Here is a 21,420-nt window from a genome sequence, read left to right as displayed (position 1 = left end):
TAAATTAAGTCATCCTCGGGTCACTCTATCAGGCAGCGTTATGGCAACATTTGAACTAAGTTTTGGATTTTCAAATTAAAAAACACAACTTGCTTTTAAAGCTCTAACAGTGTGTTTGTATTCTGGTGACTTCTAGAAGCTAGCTAGCGCTACATTAGCAGTGTCAGCATGCTAACACGTTAGCTTGTGTGACTCTAATGTAGGGAATTGTTTAATAAAATTGCTTGAGTTCCATGTGGAAGCTTTTAAAAAACCTTCCAAGAAGAAAAGTGTTTTTCATTCCTCGCTGTGCTGTGAGCCATGTAAACATCTGTTGTTTTAGGCCAGACTTGAACCTGAAACCCTCGACATCAAACAACAACGTATCATCATCTGGAGTTTGTTTGTGTTCATCCATTGAATTTTCTCACACATTTAAGCAGCGTCGACTGGAGTTTGTGGGAATGATTCTGGGTGTGACTGGTGAACGTTCTCCTCACAATCCTTCTTTGAATTCTCCACCAACAACGGGTGTGAGTCACGGCGTCCATTCTTAAGTCCACAATTACAAGTTAGCAGTGAGTTTTTCCAAAGCTGTGTATGTTTAAATCCCATTGACGGCTCATAGTTACAGAGAGAAGTAGATTTAAGTGATAATAATGACCATGTTTTTAAATTAAATATATATTTCTTAATGTATATTTGGGCGTTGAAGTTAACGCTGTTAAGGAATATAAATATTTGTTTCTGTATTATACATGTTAGCATGTTCATCGCTAAAGGCTAACTGCAGTGGAAATTATAAATTAATCATAATTTTTAAAAAATACATACTTTTTTTGTCTAATAAATATTTTTAACAAAACGTTTTTACACTACAGTTAAATATTAATTTATACTCAAAGTCAAATATCTTAGACATTTTAAACAAATTGTACCTGTTTTACACATTACCATTGCAATTAGCATGTTTATAGCTACAGGCTAACTGCATTGGAAAGAATAAATTAATAATAGTTTTAAAATAAAATATATATTTTGGTCTAACAAATATAAAAAAAAAACAAAAAACTTTTTATACTACAGTTTAATATTCATTTACACTAAAAATCAAATTTATATTAAAGCCCCTAGACATGCTCTCTCTCAAGCACCTACTTTGCAGGAAGCTACCTCCTCTCTCAGGCCCCTGCTGCTTTGTTATACACGTTACCATAGCAATTACAAAGTTTATAGCTAATTTTTGACTTTCTTATACTACAGTTCAATATCATTAAAATTTAAATATCCTCTAAAAGTCGTGATCCATTTTCAAAGCAGTCTGGCTGCAGACCTCTCTTTTCAGGCCCCTCAGCCTGCTCCCTTATTAGCCCCTACTTTGCCCCCAATATATTTTTTTTATTAAATATATTTTCTTTGATGTATAGGATAGAAGTTTTTCAAAGTTTGTCTGCTAAAAATATATATATTTGTTGATGTTTGTGTTTGTTTTGTCCACGTTTTTATGCTACAGTCTGTAGCGATTAGCACTTTTACAGCTTCAATCTAATTGCAGTGGAATGCAACAAACTACACCAAAAAAACAACTAAATGATTCCGTAAGAACCACTGACCGCTCCTCCGTCCACAGGCGCAGCTTGCAGTGCGGCGCATGCGTGGGGAAGGTCAGGCGGTCGCTGCCGCTGCGGGTGTGCTGCTGCGTCTTCTCGGGCGTCAGCTGTTGCCGTAGCGACTCCAGCTCTCGCTCGTACATCATCCTCTGCTCCTCCAGAGCCGTGCGCTTCTCCTCCAAATACTGCTTCTCCAGGACCTGCACCACGTTCTGCATGGGGTCTGAACGGAGGAACAGGACTTTAAAAAAAAAAAAAACGAGGTTCCTCCCGAGTCAATTATGGGAGAGTGGAATTTAAAAAGTGAAAGCACGTCCATGCAGAGGCACGCAGAGTCAACAGCTGTGGGCTGAAAGTATCAGGTTATTTTAATCACCGTTGTTCCCCAGAGTCTTCATTATGACCTCCATCTGTGCAAACTCGTAGCTGTAGTCCTGCTCCGAAGACGCCTCGCTGGCAGTTTCCACGTCGGCCTCCACGTAGCTGTCCCTGGGAGACGCCCGGTCCAGCTCCTTCAAGCGGTCCCGCCGCTTTCTATTGGGAAGGTTGATCCTGAAACCAGAGGTCCATAGTTTGGTACCCGCAGAGATGTTGGACCATCGAGGAGATCGTACCTGAAGAAATGATTGTTGCCCCACAAGATGCGATCTCCGTGCCACAGATGGACCAGAGAGTCGACCATGGTGCCGTTGACACAGGTTCTGTAACATAGTTGTAAACATTGAACCTTTAGTTTTCTTTAACATTTTTTATGAATATATATATTATTCATGTTTATTGTATTGTTTTATTCTCTTTAAAAAATACATAGTAGGAAATTAAAGAAATTCTATTAGAAAATGAAAGGTTAATCCATTTAAAACCTTTATTTTTTATTTAGTTAAATCATTTTTATTTTAAAAGAAATTGAATATTTTGTTTTTTAATCATTGAATTCTACATTTATTTACTAATAGAGTACCATATTCCAAATCGTATCTTTTTAAAATAACAACTTCTAAATTCACTATTTTTAAAATTGTAGCCTTTTGAATTTTATATGAAATTTCAGTAATGTTTAATAAAAACATTCAAAGTTTCAACGTTTATTTGGCTGTTTTTGAGACTTTTTAAACATAAAACTTTTTGTATAGTTCTGCAAACATATTTATTAAATAAATGATGAATACAATTTAAAAAACACATAACTTTATTCTATAATATAGCTTAATAACCTTCACATTAATATTTCTTCTATGATCAAAGCTAGTTAGCATTAGCATTAGCTAAATTAGCTTTTCGCATGCTAACACATCTATTTAAATTCCATGTGAGAATTTCTATGACAATGAAAGCCAAGGAACAAAAAAATAGAAAAAACATGCTTTAGCCGAACAAAAAGTAAATTTTCGTCGTCACAGTTTAATATATTAAAGTATTGTTATGCAATTACACTTTAAATTAAATAAAAATACAAATAAAAAAACTGTTTTTCTGTTCAGGTTGTGAAATAATTCTGGCTAAATATGTGCAAATGTTCTTATTAATCGAATGAAATAACAAATTAATTTACCTACATAGAACCTTTAAAAAAGAGTTTTAACTAAGCATAAAACGTTTCCCAACATATTTATTAATACATGTTTAATTTCCTTAATTCACTTTTCTTAAATTAATTTAAGAAAACACATTATTTAAACAAAAGAACACATCTTAAGGAAAAACAAACTATATCATTATTAGCGTATTATTACAACAGTAAGAGTGAATCATGTTTGCTAATGTTGTCGACGTCACTCACCTGGCATTTCCGAGGGGCGTCAAGGTGACGTCACCGTCCAGGCAGAGCTCCAGGACACAGTGCTGAGGCTGGATACCGATCCCGAAGAGCTGGATGTCCTGAGACGTGTCGGCCCCGACGTGAGTGAGGTCCTGGAGAGGGAAAGATTGAAGGGTACGTTAATGTTAATAAACAACTACAGTTGTTGTTTAGAGAATTAACATAGTCAATAAAATCAATTTATGTCAAAATATGGTGCGTTAATTCACATTATTAAAATGAAATACATGAAAAACATCATATATATCTTTATTTTCAACTTTTTTTAAAACAATTTATTTTATAAATTAATTTTAACTTATTCCTGACAATTGACCGTCATGGTAAATGACCAATTCTATTATTTTCTTTTTTTTTCAAGTATTATATATATTTTATATAACAGTTGAATATATATATAGAATATAATTGAATAAAATACCTTTAAAATTAAAATAATTAGATTTGCAATTTTACATCACTGGCAGCAAAATAATACAATATAAAAAAACAAAGTTTATAAATTAAAAATAATATACATTAAGTAAATATAACAGAAATTAATTAAAATATAAATCAATTACAACAAAAAAACATTATTTATAACATTAATTCAGAGTGCAATAAGTATAAATAGTATTTGTACTATATATTGAATATTTATATCTCTATAAAAGTCTTCCAATACATTTAAAAGTCAAATCTTTATGTTCTAAATGTTTTATTTAGAAAAAAATAAAATTAAAACTAAATCTTTAACCAACTTATTTTCTATGAAAGGTCTCATGATATTCAATCTGTTTGTGTTACAGCACCAGCTAAACTCAATCTTAGGTTTGTAAGTAAGTAAGTAATTTTTATTTATATAGCGCTTTCCAGACTATAACTGCTTCTAAAAGCAGATGAAAGCAACCGAAGCGAGAATAAACCTGTTGGATCGAACGATCCCATGATATCACGAATATGAATCTGTGAGTCAAACAAGGGAGCATGTGTTGCTTTCACTGCAGCTCGGGCGTTGGTTAAACAAACATCCTCTTTTCTGGAGGATGTCCTCTCGCCATTAGCATCGTCATTCCTGGCTGATACGCCGGGCAGCAGCGCCGCACAAAAGACCGTTGTTCGCCTCCTTCGTGCTTATGCACCGAGAAGGTTTGTGTTTCCCGGCCAAGAAGCTGAAGATTACAGTTTGTGGCTCAACAAAGATCATTGTCTACATACTTATCTGTGCTTTAAAATGCTGCATCATAACACTTTTATTATGACTTTCAGACACATTTACTTTCTTGGCTTGAATCACTTTCCATAAAACAGTATTTTAAGTCAATTATAAATACTTAAAAAAAAGAAAAAAAGAAGTATATCAGCGTCATCATGATATTAAAAGTTTGAATATAACATTTCAAATGTACAAACTTTCGACTATTTTTTTATTTGAATTTAATGTTTCAAATGTTAAACCTTTGGACTATTTTTATGTTTGAAGTTAACGTTCCAATGTTAATACTATTTTTTAGTTGAATTTAACATTTAAAATGTTAAAACCTCAGACTAATTTTAAGTTTGAATTTAACATTTCAAATGTTAAAAATTTGGACTATTATTTATTTTGAAGTTAACGTTTCAAATGTTAAAACTTTAGTTTGAATTTAACTTTTCAAATGTTAAAACTTAAGACTATTTATCAGTTGAATTTAACGTTTCAAATATTAAAACTTGAGACTATTTTGTTAGTTTAAATTTAACGTTTTAAATGTTACTCCTTTGTACTATTTTTTAGTTTGAAGTTAACGTTTCAAATGTTAAAACTTTAGACTATTTTTAGTTTGAATTTAACGTTTCAAATGTTAAAACTTTAGACTATTTTTTAGTTTGAATTTAACATTTCAAATTTTAAAACTTTTAACTATTTATAGTTTGAACTTAACGTTTCAAATGTTAAAACTTTAGTCTATTTTTTAGTTTGAATTTAACGTTTCAAATGTTAAAACTTTTAACTATTTTTAGTTTGAACTTAACGTTTCAAATGTTAAAACTTTAGACTATTTTTAGTTTGAATTTAACGTTTCAAATGTTGAAACTTTAGAATTTTATTTAGTTTTAATGTGATGTTTAAAATGTAAAAACGTTGGACTATTTTATTGAAATATTACTGTTTTTTCTTTAGCTTCTAATGTTTGGATTTAAATGATACGTTTACTGAACGCTGGCCTTTTTTTTAAAAAATCTACATAGAGTTGGATTTTCTAATACCAACGATTCAAAAATAACATTTAGAAATTGTACAATTTTAAATTTGGTAGAACTTTAAATTCAATATAAAAATGCTAGCACTTCTAAGTAGTCACATGATCGTATGTTCGTCGTATGATTGGCTGAAAGTTTCAATCATGTAGCCCGGAATTGTCTTGTGGCAATTTTATACCAACATTTTTATAATGAATTTAAAAGGCTAAGAATTAAAAAAAATGTTTAATTTGTAAAGAAAAATAAGAATATCAAACTATGTGTTATTTGCAGTTAATTCATTTTGAAAATATTTTATTTTAAATTCAACCTTTCAATATAGAATAGAAAAATGGCTAAAATTTGCAATGTTAAATGTATTCAATATTCTGCTGACACTGATACGCTTGAATAAAAAGTGTCACCTTCAGGTAATACACCAGCAGCTCGTTCAGTGCTGGATCTGCGTTGAGATTGACCAGGAAACACTTGTCTTCTCCCACTTTGATCCCGGATGTTTCCAGAGAGATGCCCATGCTCTCCAGCTGCTTCTGACGCTCCTGCGCAAACAACAGACTTAACCAGCGGAATAAAAACAACGAGTGATTGAAGATGTTTCCATGGCAACACGTACAGTCGCGATCTCCTCCGTCTTCCGTAGTTTCTCCTCCCAGGTGACTGTCATCTCCTGGATGAGCTTCTCAGATTCCTGCAGCTTCTCCTTCAGCTCGGGAGCCTTCATGGACTGAAGGGAAGATTTACATTGTTTATTAAGGGTTTGAGAAAATATCCTTATATATTGCCAAATATTTTTAATAAAACTGCTTCAATATTCAACAGCACTGTTTTAAAGTAACTTAATTTATTATTGTTATTTTTTGCTTTCAAATCACATTTTATTTTCAGCGTTATCGTTTTTTATGGTGTAATTTAAATAAAACATTGTTTTATGGTTTCAATTAACAGGCAAATATTCACAGTTTTTGTTTATTTTTGTGTTGCAATTCAAATTCTAGTCACTAGATGGCAGCAGTCATTACATCCTCCGCAGCGAAAATTTCGGGCATGACTGAGGACGAGAGGATACAGTCGACTCTAGCAGCCTTTAAAGCTGATGTTTGGACATATTTTGATTTTAAAAACAAATGAAAGCAGTTACGACTTCGTCAAGAGGTATGTGGTAAAAATGAAAATGTAAATTTGAAAAGTAACAAAAATAAGGGTGTAAAGAAAATATTAAAAACACTAATATATTGCGGTATTTCTTCATGATACCGATGGAAATTCAAATTAATTTATTTTAACTTTAAAATCCTTACATTTCATCATATGAACCTTTTTAAATTTCAATAAATTGTGTATAAAAGATAAAGGAACAATAAAATGTCAAGATGACTGAGGACGAGAGGATACAGTGGACTCAAGCAGCTTTTAAAAGCGATGTTTGGACATATTTTGGTTTCAAAACAAATGAAAGTATATCAAGAGTCATGTGGTCTGTAAATTCTGCAACACCAGAGTCAAGTACTCGACAATACTACAAATATATACTTGTTACTACAGTATCACAATATATCGTATTGTCGTCTCTGTATCGTGATACGTATCGTATCGTCAGATTCATGCAAATAAATTCTAGTCTTGTCTCACCTCGGCCTGCGTGAGTTGAACTCTGAGCTTCTCCACCTCCTCCCTGAGCTCCCTGATGATGCGAGCGTTGGGGTCTTCGTTCACCACGGCGTGGTTGACGATCCTCTTGGCTCGGTCAGCGTAGCGCAGAGTCGACAGCGTCTCCTCGTAGTTGTCGGCCGCCGGGCTGACGGTGGCGATCATGGCCGTCTTGCTGTTGCCTCCCAGGTTGTCCTGAGCGATGCGGTCGTTGTTAAAACATGTTAGGAAACAAGAAAGAGTTGAGGGTCTCACCTTGAGGAGCCAGGTGAGGACAGAGTCTCTGTAAGGCACAAACTTAGGTTTCCCTTTCCCTGCAGACTGATCGGCCAGCGCTGAGATGACACAGCCCAGTGTGGTGAGAGACCTGAAACCACAACGTGTGAATGACACTGAATTTGACACTAACTTTCATATCTTATTTCGGGTGAACATAGACGTGGGATTGCTCTGAAATGATATGATTAAGATCTAAACTAATCAAATTTTTATTTAAAATTCAGCAAAATTCTAGCGTAAAGGAGATACTGAAACTATCCTATGTAGAGAAGCAGTGGTTAACATTTTGAAATGTTGAAACTTTGATTTACAAAAGATGCATTGAAATGTTTTGTGTTTTTTTTAAGAATTATATATTTAAATTATTTATATATTGATGGTTACATTTATTTATTTTTTATTTCAATAAAATAAATTGAATATTTTCAAAATAAACGGGATTTATTTTACACATAAATTATATTTTAATTATTATAGTCAATATTTTTTTTCCTAAATTAAAGATTTTGTAATTCAAAGCATTTTAGGTTCATTATAAAATGTTGTTACAATAAAGCCATCATTTTTATATTGAATTTAAAAGGCACAGTTTTATATTTCAAATCCAATAATAATCAAAAAAAACATTCAGTATTTTTCAATTTGAAAATATTTTTTTATCACTTTCCATTTTTAAATTGAATTATTGAAAAAAACAAATTCAAGCTTCCAATATAGACAGTATTTTAATCGTTTATTATTTTTAAATAAGTATTTAATGCTTAAAAAACAACATTTAAATTAATAATTTTATCTGATCATTTCTATCCGATAATATGATATTTTTCCAGGCTTAGATCTTCAGTCCTTTTTTTTTTTGAGAACAGAAAGTACATTTTTAGGCTTTTACTTCGCTAAAACAATGGCCCTGATTTAACAAAAATAAGATTTAACTTCATAAAACATCTGTCGTGAGACAGATAGTACTTTCCCAGACTGCACTTCGGTTCCTGATCTTGAACCGATGTATTAGTTTCACTTCAAAAATGCATGGTTTCCACACCTACACTCAGACTAAACCCCCGTAACTGAAGGAATAAGTCAGACGTCTGCTGACACAGGATCATCTCTGGCCTCATGTGTCAGTCATCGTCTGCTCAGGAAGTCAAGGTAGTTCAACTCAATCTTTCTGTTATTTCACTTCCTGACTCACTTTATCATGTTCAATGACGGAGGAATGTTAGCGGAGCTACTTCATCTGTTCCAAAAATAAGAAGGACATTTCAACTCCATGACTCACTTGTTGATGTTGCTTCCTTCTTTGAGTCGCTCTCCAGCCGCGCCGGTCTTGGACACTCGCTCACTTCCTGCCAAGTCCACCAGACTCAGCTTGCTCACCTTCTCGCCGGAATTCTGCGATACCCCGACGTTTAGAAACAGGAATATTTATCAGGATAAAATATCGTTTTTGGACGGATTAAATCAAAGTAAACGAACTGACCCCTGATTTCAGATCGTAGAGCGTCTGCGTGACGATAATACTGAAGACGGCGTGAGAGCGACTGCTCTCCTCGTTCATGTTGGTGGCCGCCACGGTGCGAGACTTGTTCCCCTCCGACATCAGGACCTCGATGTCCTGAAGTCAACGAGAAAAAAAACAACATCTTTAAGAAGCTAGTTTTGTTGATCCCAATTATGGGTGTCAATGTTTACATGTGTTTTACTACACAAGTAATCGAAGCTTTTAACCACAGTGTAACCGGTTACAGATTCATTCAATCCTCTTAATCCAATTACAGCAAAGCCCTTCCAGTAGTTATCAGATACATGTTATTTATTATTGTAGACCCACTTCAAATAGTCACTTAACTATAGCCAACATAACAGACAAATCACAGTACTTCAATTACCGTATTTCTCGTACTATAAGGCACACTTAAAATCTGTAAAACCTGCAAAAATTGATGGTGCAACTTATAAATGAATTCTGGTTTTACTTACTGACCTCAAACCAATTTTATGCGGTACATAGCGCTCAAAAATATGCCAAAATGTAGTAGTAAAACGCCTCGTAAAACTACGAAGCCGCAGTATATTTACTACAATAAACACTCAAGTATGAATAAAATGGTTGTACTTTATCTTTTTAAAATCGATCATAAAAGCTTGTGAGTCGTCGCTGTCTATATAAAAAGCTAAAAACTTTATTGACACCACAGGCTCCCTGCTGAGTCCCACGTCACATGACCAAAGCACACACACACACACCCTGATTGGTCAACAGTAGCTCGGGGTCAAACGAGGGCATGTATGTATATCGATTTTTCTAAATGCTTATAATTTGTTACGTGTTTGATCGTTGACACCGTCAGACTTCAAACGCATGATTATGATAAGAGTAAAAAAATCAGGGAAGTATTTTGCCGATGGCTGCGTGCCATGTGGCTCAGCTGGGTCACACAGCAGGCGGCGGACCACAGCTCTGGGAAATCCACAGGACTTATATCGGCCCAAAAGAAACAGGGTGGGGATGTCTAAACTTAATGAGGTGGGTTCCGCCAAAGCTTGGCATAAAGCTCGCCCCGATGACGACGGAGGAAATCACAAACGCATTTCCTCGGGTTCGGACCCGGAGACTGTAAATCAGATGGACTTAGAAGACACTGTGGGGATGTTGAGTCACATTTTAATCTCAGTTTCACGAACCTCAAAGTTTGTCACGGCCAGTTGAGACAATCCATCCACGTACGGACCCAGGACTTTGTGTTCTCGGACCTTCAGTGACTGTCGACCGCTGGAGAAGACAAAAGAAAAGAAGATATTTGAGTGAAAAAGTGCACATTTTGTAAGAAAATGTATAGGATTCTTGTTTTTATGCAAAAACTTTTGATGAGGGAACTTACATTTGTGTTAAAACGATTTATTCAAGTGTGAATAACTAGTAAACAAGGCTGTTTTTAATCTTTATTTCAAAGAGTTGCCTCTAATAAACACTTGAATTACTGAAGAATATTTAGTATGTCAGTATATCAGTGCCATCACAATATTTAATAGTTGAATTTCACATTTTAAATGTGGATTTTTTATTTATTTATTATTTCTTGAATTTCTTTGAATAATTTAATAAATACCTCATACAATGAAAGTTTAAATTTGTCTTGATTTTATAATTGTTTAAAAAATGGAATATTTAAGGTTAAATGTATTTTATTATTTTCAATTGAATTGTTTTTTTTTATTACACAGAGAGTTTGTTATTTTCATTTCAATAAATAAAAAATACATTTACACATTTTTGTAGATTTTTTAAATTCAATACACAATGTTGGTATAATTATAATAGAAATCCAACCTTTCATAATATACTGTATATTATACATATATATATTTTCTTGATTTAAATTACTTTTAATTTACTTAAATTAATGAATTAAATTGTTTACAAAAATGCTTTAATATTATAAAAAAAAAAACTAGATTAAGACATTCAAAGTTCATGTTAAATTCATCCAATAATCTGTATTGGCATTTATATAATTTAATAGATTTGTTTATTAATGGTAATTGATGGATTACCTATACAAGGTGTGAACATTTTTTACTTACTACTATTTTAATATAATTATAATTATATTGTTATTATTATAATATATTTTAATATATACTTAATTTATTACTATTTGTCAAATAATGCAAAAAAGAATGACATTCATGAGAAAGGTTTAAGTTTGAGGCCTTTTTTCCAGCCTTTACAAAAATGAAAACCCACACAATGCATGTAGAAAATTCCTTTGAGTAAAATCCTTTATACTTAAAAAATGAAAAATACTTCATTTTGTACCACAGAGCAGAATACGCAGATTAAAACAGATCTGAAAGGTCGTGGAGTTGTCTGGTTGCCTTGGTGACAGACAAGTGTCAGATAGAAGCGACAGATCCTGCAGCTCACCTTTTCTAAAGGGTATAAAAACTGATTAAAAAAAGCGACTTTTTCAAAAAGGTTTAAGGTACAAGGACTGACCCATGAGGTGTCCCTCTTGTGATTGTTGGATGACTAGAAAGGTCCGGTGACTTAAACTCACTGACTTGATGAAATGATTTCCTTCACATATATATATAAAAGACGTTTATGATATTTAACTTGCAGAGGTTCAAACAGCTGATATTGTTTTTGTATTTAAGCTTCAGCATGATGTTCGGATCAGCTGTGATCATGAGAGAGTGATTATACAACGACATGTGACTCCTTTAACATTATGACTTGTTTATAATTTGTTTTGAACCAAACCCCAGCATCATTTCATTGAATTAAACAAGAGTTGCAAGTCACTTTAAACTCAAACAACATATTTGTAGTTATCTTTGATGCTATATTCTGTGGTTCTTGCTGGTTCTATGATCACAAAAATTAAAAATACATATAGACTGTGGAATCAAACAACATCGTGAAAAAGTCAGTGTTGAACTCCTGATTCAATCTTGAAGGATTAATAAATAAAAATAGAGAGCACATGCCTGATAAAAACCCTATCCAAGGGTTGAATCTAATCGCTGACACACTGCTCAAGAGATGGATTTACAGAAATAAAAGCCACACTTGATGAGAATGTCAGCCCTGAGACAGTGTCGTGAGCCAACAGCTTCCTCCTGCAGCACACAGAGAACCTTGTGCTGTTGTTCCTGCTCAGCTGCTCGGATGCTTTCCCCCCGACATCAGTGACAGATGTCCCGGGATCACAATCTTTCACAGACTTCCCTCCTCTGCAGTCTGTCTGCAAACCCACATCACACGGTGAAGGTGAAGAATGCAACAGTTAAAACGTCTTGAACCAAAGTTCTAAACTCTCCGTCTGACTTCAGGCCGTTTGGACTTGAAAATGACAGTTCTCGTCTGCTCACGTGGAAGAGAGACTTGAGAGTCAAATAGTGAATAAAGGATTTAATTTTGTTGGTGAGGTTGGATGGAGGGCATGTGCAACTAGGTGGGAGCCCCAGGGCAGACCTACAACATGCAGCTTGTCCTGGAAAAGCCTCAGTATTGACCCAGAAGAGAGAGAAGTCTATGGAAGTATATCAGGTTCAACTTTAAATGTGGTTTTTCATGCATTACTTTTGTAATAATTTAATTTAAATTATTTCTATATTAAACGTTTTTTTCCCCCACAGGTACAGTTTGATTTTCTCATTCCAATAATTTCAAACAATGCAATGTTTTTTTTAATTTGTAGCCGTATAAATCCAATAAAATAATCCTGGTATCATGGTTGAATTTTAAAGCCTACGAATTGAAAAATATTAAATACGGATAATTTATTTTTGAATAGTTAAAATTAGAAAATCGAACTATATAACTACAAAAGTTTATTCATCTTGAAAATACTCAAATTGTGTAATGCAGTTGTAAAAAAAAAAAAAAAAAAATTAACAGATGAATTAATTAAATTATGCAATAAAAAACGAATTCAAACTTTCCATAAAAAAATTATTGAATTCAATTATTCAAATAAATTAAACAAATAAAAACTAAATTTTAAAATTGGATATTTTAAATTCAACCTTACAATATTCTGATGTCACTGATATAGAATTATAATGATAACATTTCTATGAGATGATTTAAAAAAGTATGTTAAAGGTTAAATGAGGTCAACACAGTACGTGTAGAGATCACATCAGTCACAGACGTCAAACTCACCCTTTTGGATCCAGTAGATCCCGGACCTTCTCGTTGTAGATCTCCATGAACGAGACCTCCACTTTGAAGGAGTGGGCTTCGTTGGATTCTCTCTGGACCCTCTCGAAGAGAGAGCAGCAGAGGCGAGGGATCAGACCAGGCTGGTCCCCGTTTCCCATCATGGAAAAGGACTTGCCTGAACCTGGACATGGAATCAAGAGAGTCACGTGAACATGGTCACTCTGAAGAACCTTGAATCTTAGGAGACATAAAGCAAAGCTACAGGTGTTTGTTATCTTAGCTGCTAATGCTAACAGATTAGGTGTGTCTGTGTTTAATGTCTTCAACGTCTGAACCTCCGTGTGATCAGCCTTGAGTGAAGAACAAATACATAACATTGAATTCAAATTCAAACTGAAAATATATATTGAAAACTTGATTTATCTACATTACAAATACAGATATAAAACTGAAATAAAAATGTTTTGGTCGTTCAGCTGTTTTTTGACAAATGTTCCAATAAAAAAAAAAAAACATTTTATTTCTTTATTATTAAACCGTGTAGCCTTTTAAATATAAAAACATTTAGTGAGATAATACCCGTAAAGTACCAAGCTGCTTGCTCGAACTTTGAGCCAATCACTGTAGCACTATTATATCAACAATTTTATATTGAATTTAAAAGGCTATAACTAATAAAAATATAAAATTTATAATATTGTTTTTTTAATAACTGCTATTATAACATCAAACTTTATGCATAAACAATGTTTTAATTTAATAAATTAACAAAACTTTAAAATAATTCAGCCTTTCAGTATAGAAATAATGAATTCAATAATTGAATAAAAATAATTTAACTTTTAAATATATAAATGATTACATTCAATTATCAAATTTCACATTTCAATATAGATTTCTTTTTTTTTTTTTTTTTTAATATAAATTGATAATAAAACAAAAGTTTAAACGTTTTAAATATTAAATTCAACCATTAAATATATGTGAATATTACGTTAAGGATTTTTTGGAAAATTATTATGTATAATGTGATTTTATCCTGTTTTTTCCTGTAAAGTGTCTAAGAGTGTCATAAAGGAGTGCTGTTAAATCAAATGTATTATTATCATCATTTATATTATTATTATGGCACTGATCTACTTCCATCTATCTATTTTTATGTCATCTTTTATAAATCTGTTTAATCGTAACTATATGATACAAAGATGGATAATTTATATGCACATTGTTAGTTTCAGAAATATGTTTTGTGTCTTAAACTGTCTTCTTCTCAACAGTTATAACATCTTTCTTAAGGTAAGGTAAGGTAAGGTAAAACTGTATTGATCCCTCAGGAGGTCTCCTTCGAGAAATTGTTTTTTACCAATAGCCAGCAATTTTTCATAAACAATAAAATAAAAAATAATACATAAAAAATAAAATAAAAAGAAGAACAAAAAGAGGAAGACATCTTATCAGGTTTCCTTGTGTTCATGTCTCACCAGTTTGTCCATAGGCAAATATACAGGCATTATATCCTTGGAATGCATTTTCAAGTATTCCTTCTCCAAGGCACTTGAACACCACCTCTTGACCTTTGAAACAAAGCACCGGTCACCATGGAGATTATGAACAGTGGAAAAGCCCTTTACCTAAACAAACATGGGGAGGGCTACACTAAGTTCAACCATGTTTAACAACAATGGCTCCCAAACGCCAGAAGAACGTTTGTGTGGAAAAAAAGCTGTGGAGAGAAATATCTTTCCGTGTCGTGCTGCAGTTTAATGGGCAATAAAAAAGCGTGAGAGGCGGCACTGAGGTGAGCGTGTTGCTGCAACCATGTGGCTACAATGGTTATGGAAATGTGCTTAATAATAACCTTTATTTTGCTTTTTTTGTTTACATCTGAATAGAAACGAGAGGATCCATGAGAAGGTACAGATGTTTGCATAAACACAAAAGAAGATGCATATAGAAACGGAGGAGGATTTGTGCTCACGCTCGTCACACAGGATTGTTTTTTTGCAACAGCTTTAATAAATCTTAAGATAAATCAGGTTTTCTCTTTGACAAAATCTGTATCTCATCTTCTTGTACACCAGGGCTGTGTCCCGCACACTTCTGCGCTTACGCTTAGTATTTTGAGTGCACAAGTGTGTTCACACTGAGCAGTGTGCGAAAAAGTAGTGTGCAATTAGTGCACTGAAATGGACAGAAAATAGAGTGTGGATCGATGGACACTGTCCACCATTAACGGCCACTATCTTAGTGACGTAGCTGACACTAAAGCTGAGTTCCAAATCACATATTTCTCTTAGTGCACTGGCTGTTAGTATGCATCAGGATAGTGTACATACTAACTAGTATGCAAATTCTCTACAGATAGTATGTCTCAAATCAAACACTGCCGCTACGCACAAACCGGAAATGACGCGACAGCTTCTTCCTCTATTAATATTTAACGATGATTTCAACCAGCTGTAGGAACACTATCGCCACCTGCTGGCAGCACATTTTGCAAGTTTGCATCAAGAAATATGAGAAACGAAATATTCGCGAGATATTTACACCAGTATCAGCACTGAAGACGTGTCATCCTCCTACTGCTGACTGAAAATGCACCTGTAAGTATATGCATATATATATATACAGTATGTATGTATATATATATATATATGTGTCAATCCATACTCAGTTTTGTGGGCGTTTTAGTATGCAAAATGTAATGTGCATGGCGCACTACATTTTGCATACTTAGAATTGAGATGCACTTATGCACTAAAAATACTGAGTTTAAGTACGCAAGTATGCAATTTGAGAGCTCAGGTCTAGATATGCGTCACTTAACAAAAGATAAGTCACTGACGACAGCAGATACCGACGTAAATGTCTTGAAAAAACTCTCATTTTACCACAAAACAACAGTAATAACACAACGAAACACAACTTAATAACTTGTTTCAATTGGTGTAAAGCTCTGTCAAGTGTCGGCGATAGTGTTCCAAGGACTGGTTGCAATCGGTCTTAAAAGTAGTAGAAGAAGAAGCTGACGAGTAATTTCCTGTAAGTGAATTTGATTTGAGACAGTACTACCCTGTCCAAATTTGCAAGTGTACTGTAAAGCAGTGCACTTAAAGAAGTGAGTGATTTGAGACACAGCACAGGGTACTTGTGGGTTGCCAGGTGATCACAGCAATATTTTGGACCAGACTTCTCCTCAACAAGAGAAGTCTAACATGACATCACTCGACAATAACGATGCTGAGGCTTCCAGATACTGACGTCATTCGCATTTAGTACGTCACTAAATCTAATTATTAAAAATAATAATAACGCTCACAATAGTCAGAGGGCGTCCCCTCGGCCAAAGTACGTCGTTGGTATGTTTGGAAACAGAATAACTACAAACATATCTCTGGGAAATTGTAGGGAAAGTGATTGATCAGGTTGTAAATGGCTTCTACTCCATCTGTGATAATCAAGCTACTTTTGCACAGATTGCGATAAAATGCGATACTTTAATAACAAGGATATGTTTGAAGTATTGTTGAGTACTTGACTCTGGTTTTGCAGAATTTACAGACCACATGACTCTTGACGAAGTCGTAACTATTTTTAATTTGTTATGAAACCAAAATATGCCCAAACATCAGCTTCAAAAGGTGCGGAAGTCGACTGTATCCTCTCGTCCTCAGTCATCGCCAGGATCATTTAGCTGCAAAGAACGTAATGACTGCTGCTATCTAGGACCCGGAAGTTTATTGCAACACAAAAGCTAGATGGACATATAACCATCCAATCATTTTGAACGGGTCACTCCAAATGATTGGTAATTTTATTGATAAGAAACCTTTTTTTATTTATTTTTTAAAGCAAGTTACATTGATCTCTCGCAAATTTGTGAAATTTTGCGAAAATGGAAAATTGTTTCTTTAAACTATAGTCAGGAACTATATACGAACTGAACAGCAGCTAAACTTCACGATAACCATAGAACTTAGTGGGAGTACCACCTAAGTACCACCTTACCTATGGTGCCAACAAACCAGTGAACTCCCATGATGCCTCCTTTTTTTGTGACTGCTCTATTTAGTGACAGGTAATTGGTCGCTACAATACTCTTTTTTTCGGCGTATATGTTGTTGTGTCAAAAGGGATCGACAGCCGTGATTGGTTGGCTGGGCGGCAAAGCTTCTTGGTATCTGTTCATGGCACCTCATGTTGAGTTTGTGAGCTCTAATGATTTTGTTGAAAGTTGCCGCTTTAAAAAAAAAGAAGGTTAAATTCATTGAAACATAGATGAAAGTTTAAGGTGTAGTGTTTAGTGTAACATTTTTCGAATGTTTTCATGTTTAAAATGCCCAAATATTCATCCATCTTGTGAGTTTAAACCTCAACAATCGCAGCTCAAAGCTAGCAGGCTGGTTGTTTTCCACAGGGTGGGATTTGAACTATTTGGAAGATCAGTTCTCAGCCCTCATGACTCACCAGCATATTTAGGAACATTGGCTTCGTCCATGGACCAGAAGCAGTGGTCGAAGGCGAACACCTGCGGAGCAGACGGCACAGTTAAACACACACCGTCCACACCTGTGTAACACAAGCCCGTCCTGCTGGTACCACACAGTTGAACCCGCTTTGATGGGAGTCCGGTCCGGTCAAGAACGGTTCCAGCTCGTGCTCATTAGGACCGTGGCACGACTGTCATAGTGGCGCGAGATAAATGAATTCATAAATCAGGGTCAACGCTCCCCTAAGAAATTCCAGCACCGGGTGACCCTCGTCTCCAAGGGAACAAGGCTGTTGCAGTGCATTCTGGCTCTCGGTCCAGGACTGAGCAGAAGAGACCCCTTGATTTAGTGTCTACGGGGGCACCTGCATGAGCAAGAAAGAGATGCTCCCCGACTTCACAAAGCTACTTCTTCTTCTTCTGCCATTTTTTTCCCCACTACTTTCATCTCGTGGTCTCGGCAGAATAACACAAAGTTTCTGCTGAGCACGACCACGGAAAGATCTGGATGTTCAAGGAACCCTTAAGCCCCCTCTGAAAATAAATGAACTCTATCACTTATCGTCGTCACCATCATGGTCGCTTCCTGCACGGTCAGCATGAGAAGATCAGTGAGAGCTTTGAAAACAAGACCTCCTCTCTCACTTCAGACGAGTGAGTGGCTGCCATTCAACGGAACAAAAGTGCCATCATTCTCAATTAGAGCTGCTTGGGAAACTAGTCCTTCTGTCCTCGTGCAAAAAAAAACAACCTCCTCCTAATTTGACATCTTACTCTTTAGACGTGCAAGGAAAAATATGCAATATTTAGATTATTATTATAGCTATTTTAGTTATCACATTATTTTTTATGATAGAAAATTACCATATATATGCTTTAAAAAATATTTATATATAATTACTCTGATCATTAATTACATATTTTATTTTTATTAAAAGCTATGCTTCATTTTATTTTTTAAGATACTTCACATATTTAATAAGTTTATCATCAATTTCTTCTCTCATTGTTTTTTTAAAGTGATCATCTTTAATTTATTTATCAGTAATTCTTTTTTTTATTATTATATTTGTCTTATTCTTTTGTTATATTGGCTAATATATAAATATATATAATGGATGCATTATATATTTAAAATATATGTATTAATCTCTGAAGATAAATAATAGTAGTAATAAAAAATAATAAAAGTAATAATTCAAATTTTAATGTAATTATCTTTAATATTGCAACGCGTAATATTGACTGTATTTATCGTTATTTTTATTTTAGTTCTCACATTATTTTAAATTGGCAATAGATGCATTAATATGTGTTTTAAATATTTATAATGATTTATGTCAACATATTTTTAATAATTATTTTTCAATATGTTTGGAACAATTTTCTTCTCTTGTCGTAGTTTCTCATATCACATCATATTTATTTTTTAAATATATTAATAGTGATTAAATTAAAACCATGAATTAAATTATAAAAATTTGAGTAATAATTTTATGTTCTGCTTTATGTTATTATCGTTTTTTTCTTCATTCTTCAATATATTTTTATATATATACATTGTCTTTTTCAAAAACAACATGTGCATTGAATGTATTTTTAATAAGAGATAAGAAATGTGTCACAAGTGTTCGTGGGTCTAATTGTAGCGCCGCAGACTCGCCGCTGTCGGCCACGTGCTGCTCCGGCTGAAGGGTATTAAAGGGTAACTCGGGTTCATGGAAACCCGAGAGTATGCAGGCACTCGGTGTGACATTCCCTCGTCCGGACAGCGACCGAGTGAATCCGGCACAAAGACGTCTCTGGTGTGCGAGACACCCCTGAGCCAGTGTGTTGTCAAGGCAAGACGTGGGGGTGCGCTGCAACAATACAGCTTTGAATGTCGCGCACACACACACACACTCACACACACACACACTACCCCAGTGTCTGCGCTCATCCCTCTCTCATTGTCCAGCCTTTGTGGGTGTTCACTGGATCTTAGAGTGCTGACACGTTCACACGGACTTCCAGTCGGCTCCTGCTGACCGCACGGAACCACGTTCTCGATCGCGACTGTGGAATGTTTTGGCCCGTCCCAGAAGTGAACCTGTCGCGGATTATTACTTCAGAAGCTCTCTGCGCTGAAGGATTACGGCAACGGGTTCCTGGCTTTCACCAAAAGCAACAGGTTCCGCTGACGCGGCGTCTATTTTAAAAAAAAGTCCAGCTGAAGCGCACATACCTTAGCTTGCTTCCTGTCGGACGGTGACCATCCGTCGGCAGCACATGTGGGCAAGAGAAATAAACAAAGAGAGAGTTAGGGTCACAGTTTTGTTACACAATCACATTTTCTGGTCACTTAAATTGTGCTGATAATTGGGCCACAATGTACGCCTGTTGAATAAACAGCTCTTGTGTCCGTGGACTTGGAGAGAGGCCATTTTTGGGGAAACTACCAAGTGTCTCCAGCTGCTGGGAGTTCAGCTGAAACAGGTTCAGTTATCAAACAGTATTGTGTTCTAAGAACTGGGGCGTAAAACTTGGAGAATTAATTAATTAAAAAAACAGCTTACTGTTGCAGTGCATCATGGATAAGGATGTGTATTGGCAAGAATTGAGCGATACGTATCACGATACTGAGGCATTGATACTATATATTGCGATATATTGCGATACTGTAGGATATATTTGTAATATTGTCCATGTACTTGGCCAAAAATATGCCCAAATGTTATCTTTAAAAGCTTTTGGAGTCGCCTGTATCCTCTCGTCCTCAGTCATCGGCAAGATCTAACGGGATTTCTATCTTCAGGAAATAACGAAAGAAAATAGCATGCAAATGTTTAATAAAAATGAAATATTGAAATTTTAGCCAAATAATAATACAAGAAAATATGATTTGGAAGCAAAATAATTGATTAACATTCCAAACATTCATAACGTAACCCCCGCGATAAGTGAGGGGCGAGAGTATTGTTGTTATTAGCTTTAGCTGCTATGCTATCTTGTGTGGGCCAACTACACAACTTTTTATTGGTACAGGTACTAGTTTTAATTTGTATTAATGTTTACATTAGAATTTACGTCCTACTGTAAAACTTTTATAAACACCTACTGGAAAAACTCAATTCTTCCTATTCAAACATTTTACTCAATTAACGTCCTGACTTGTAAAAACCATTGACACCATAAATCTCTAGCTAACAAAAGTTTCGAGGCTCCGAGGAAGGAGAAAATGTAAATATCTGTCCGTCTGACCGTCACATACTGTACACACATCAGTAGACTCTTCCGGAGCTGGCATGTTGGGAATGTAGATGAGACAAAGGGGGGAACTGTGACTAACTTGCTATATTTAGTACTTGATAGAGCAATTACGTCCTCACAAAAGACTTGTTAATTCCCCCAAAAAACTCATTTCAGAGTTTTTTAAAGTCTTTGTCTGCTCTTCTTTTTGAAACACAAACGTCATTAAGACAGAATTAAACTTAATTAGACTGAAGGCGTTCCAAAATAATCTTCATAATCTCTCCAGAAATGAGAATCCTTCTTTACAATTGAACGCTTTCTTTTGTAGCCGAGCCAGAAAAGGGGTAACTAATGAACCGAGACACGATGTTTTTTACAGCTAACTTGCTTTAAAATTAAAAAAGACGACCACAAGCCTTAATCGTGACGCATCGGTGTCCTTGTTGTGCCGTCACGTCTCTCTTGT

The 21,420-nt window shown here is 34.8% G+C and overlaps 1 protein-coding gene across 6 annotated transcripts in view; it reads right to left on the bottom strand.

The window, feature by feature from the left end:
• Window positions 1-21,420, bottom strand: part of kif13a (kinesin family member 13A) — a 54,207-nt gene that overhangs the window by 18,406 nt on the left and 14,381 nt on the right. For all 6 annotated transcript variants that reach the window (XM_087813046.1, XM_087813052.1, XM_087813047.1 and 3 more), the window contains exons 3-17: window positions 19,948-19,960; window positions 17,702-17,762; window positions 14,716-14,808; window positions 13,235-13,415; window positions 10,246-10,333; window positions 9,041-9,175; window positions 8,840-8,952; window positions 7,537-7,648; window positions 7,264-7,476; window positions 6,248-6,358; window positions 6,039-6,173; window positions 3,370-3,500; window positions 2,204-2,290; window positions 1,966-2,141; window positions 1,593-1,812 (exon numbers count right to left, since the gene is read on the bottom strand). In XM_087813046.1, the coding sequence (XP_087669172.1) occupies window positions 1,593-1,812; window positions 1,966-2,141; window positions 2,204-2,290; window positions 3,370-3,500; window positions 6,039-6,173; window positions 6,248-6,358; window positions 7,264-7,476; window positions 7,537-7,648; window positions 8,840-8,952; window positions 9,041-9,175; window positions 10,246-10,333; window positions 13,235-13,415; window positions 14,716-14,808; window positions 17,702-17,762; window positions 19,948-19,960 (1,869 nt within the window). The remainder of the gene's footprint in view (window positions 1-1,592; window positions 1,813-1,965; window positions 2,142-2,203; window positions 2,291-3,369; window positions 3,501-6,038; window positions 6,174-6,247; window positions 6,359-7,263; window positions 7,477-7,536; window positions 7,649-8,839; window positions 8,953-9,040; window positions 9,176-10,245; window positions 10,334-13,234; window positions 13,416-14,715; window positions 14,809-17,701; window positions 17,763-19,947; window positions 19,961-21,420) is intronic.

Source organism: Callionymus lyra, chromosome 17 (genome assembly GCF_982586985.1).
Source record: "Callionymus lyra chromosome 17, fCalLyr1.hap1.1, whole genome shotgun sequence".
NCBI lineage: Eukaryota > Metazoa > Chordata > Actinopteri > Syngnathiformes > Callionymidae > Callionymus > Callionymus lyra.
Note: the sequence above shows the minus strand (reverse complement) of the source record. Positions and strands in the feature narration are given on the sequence as shown.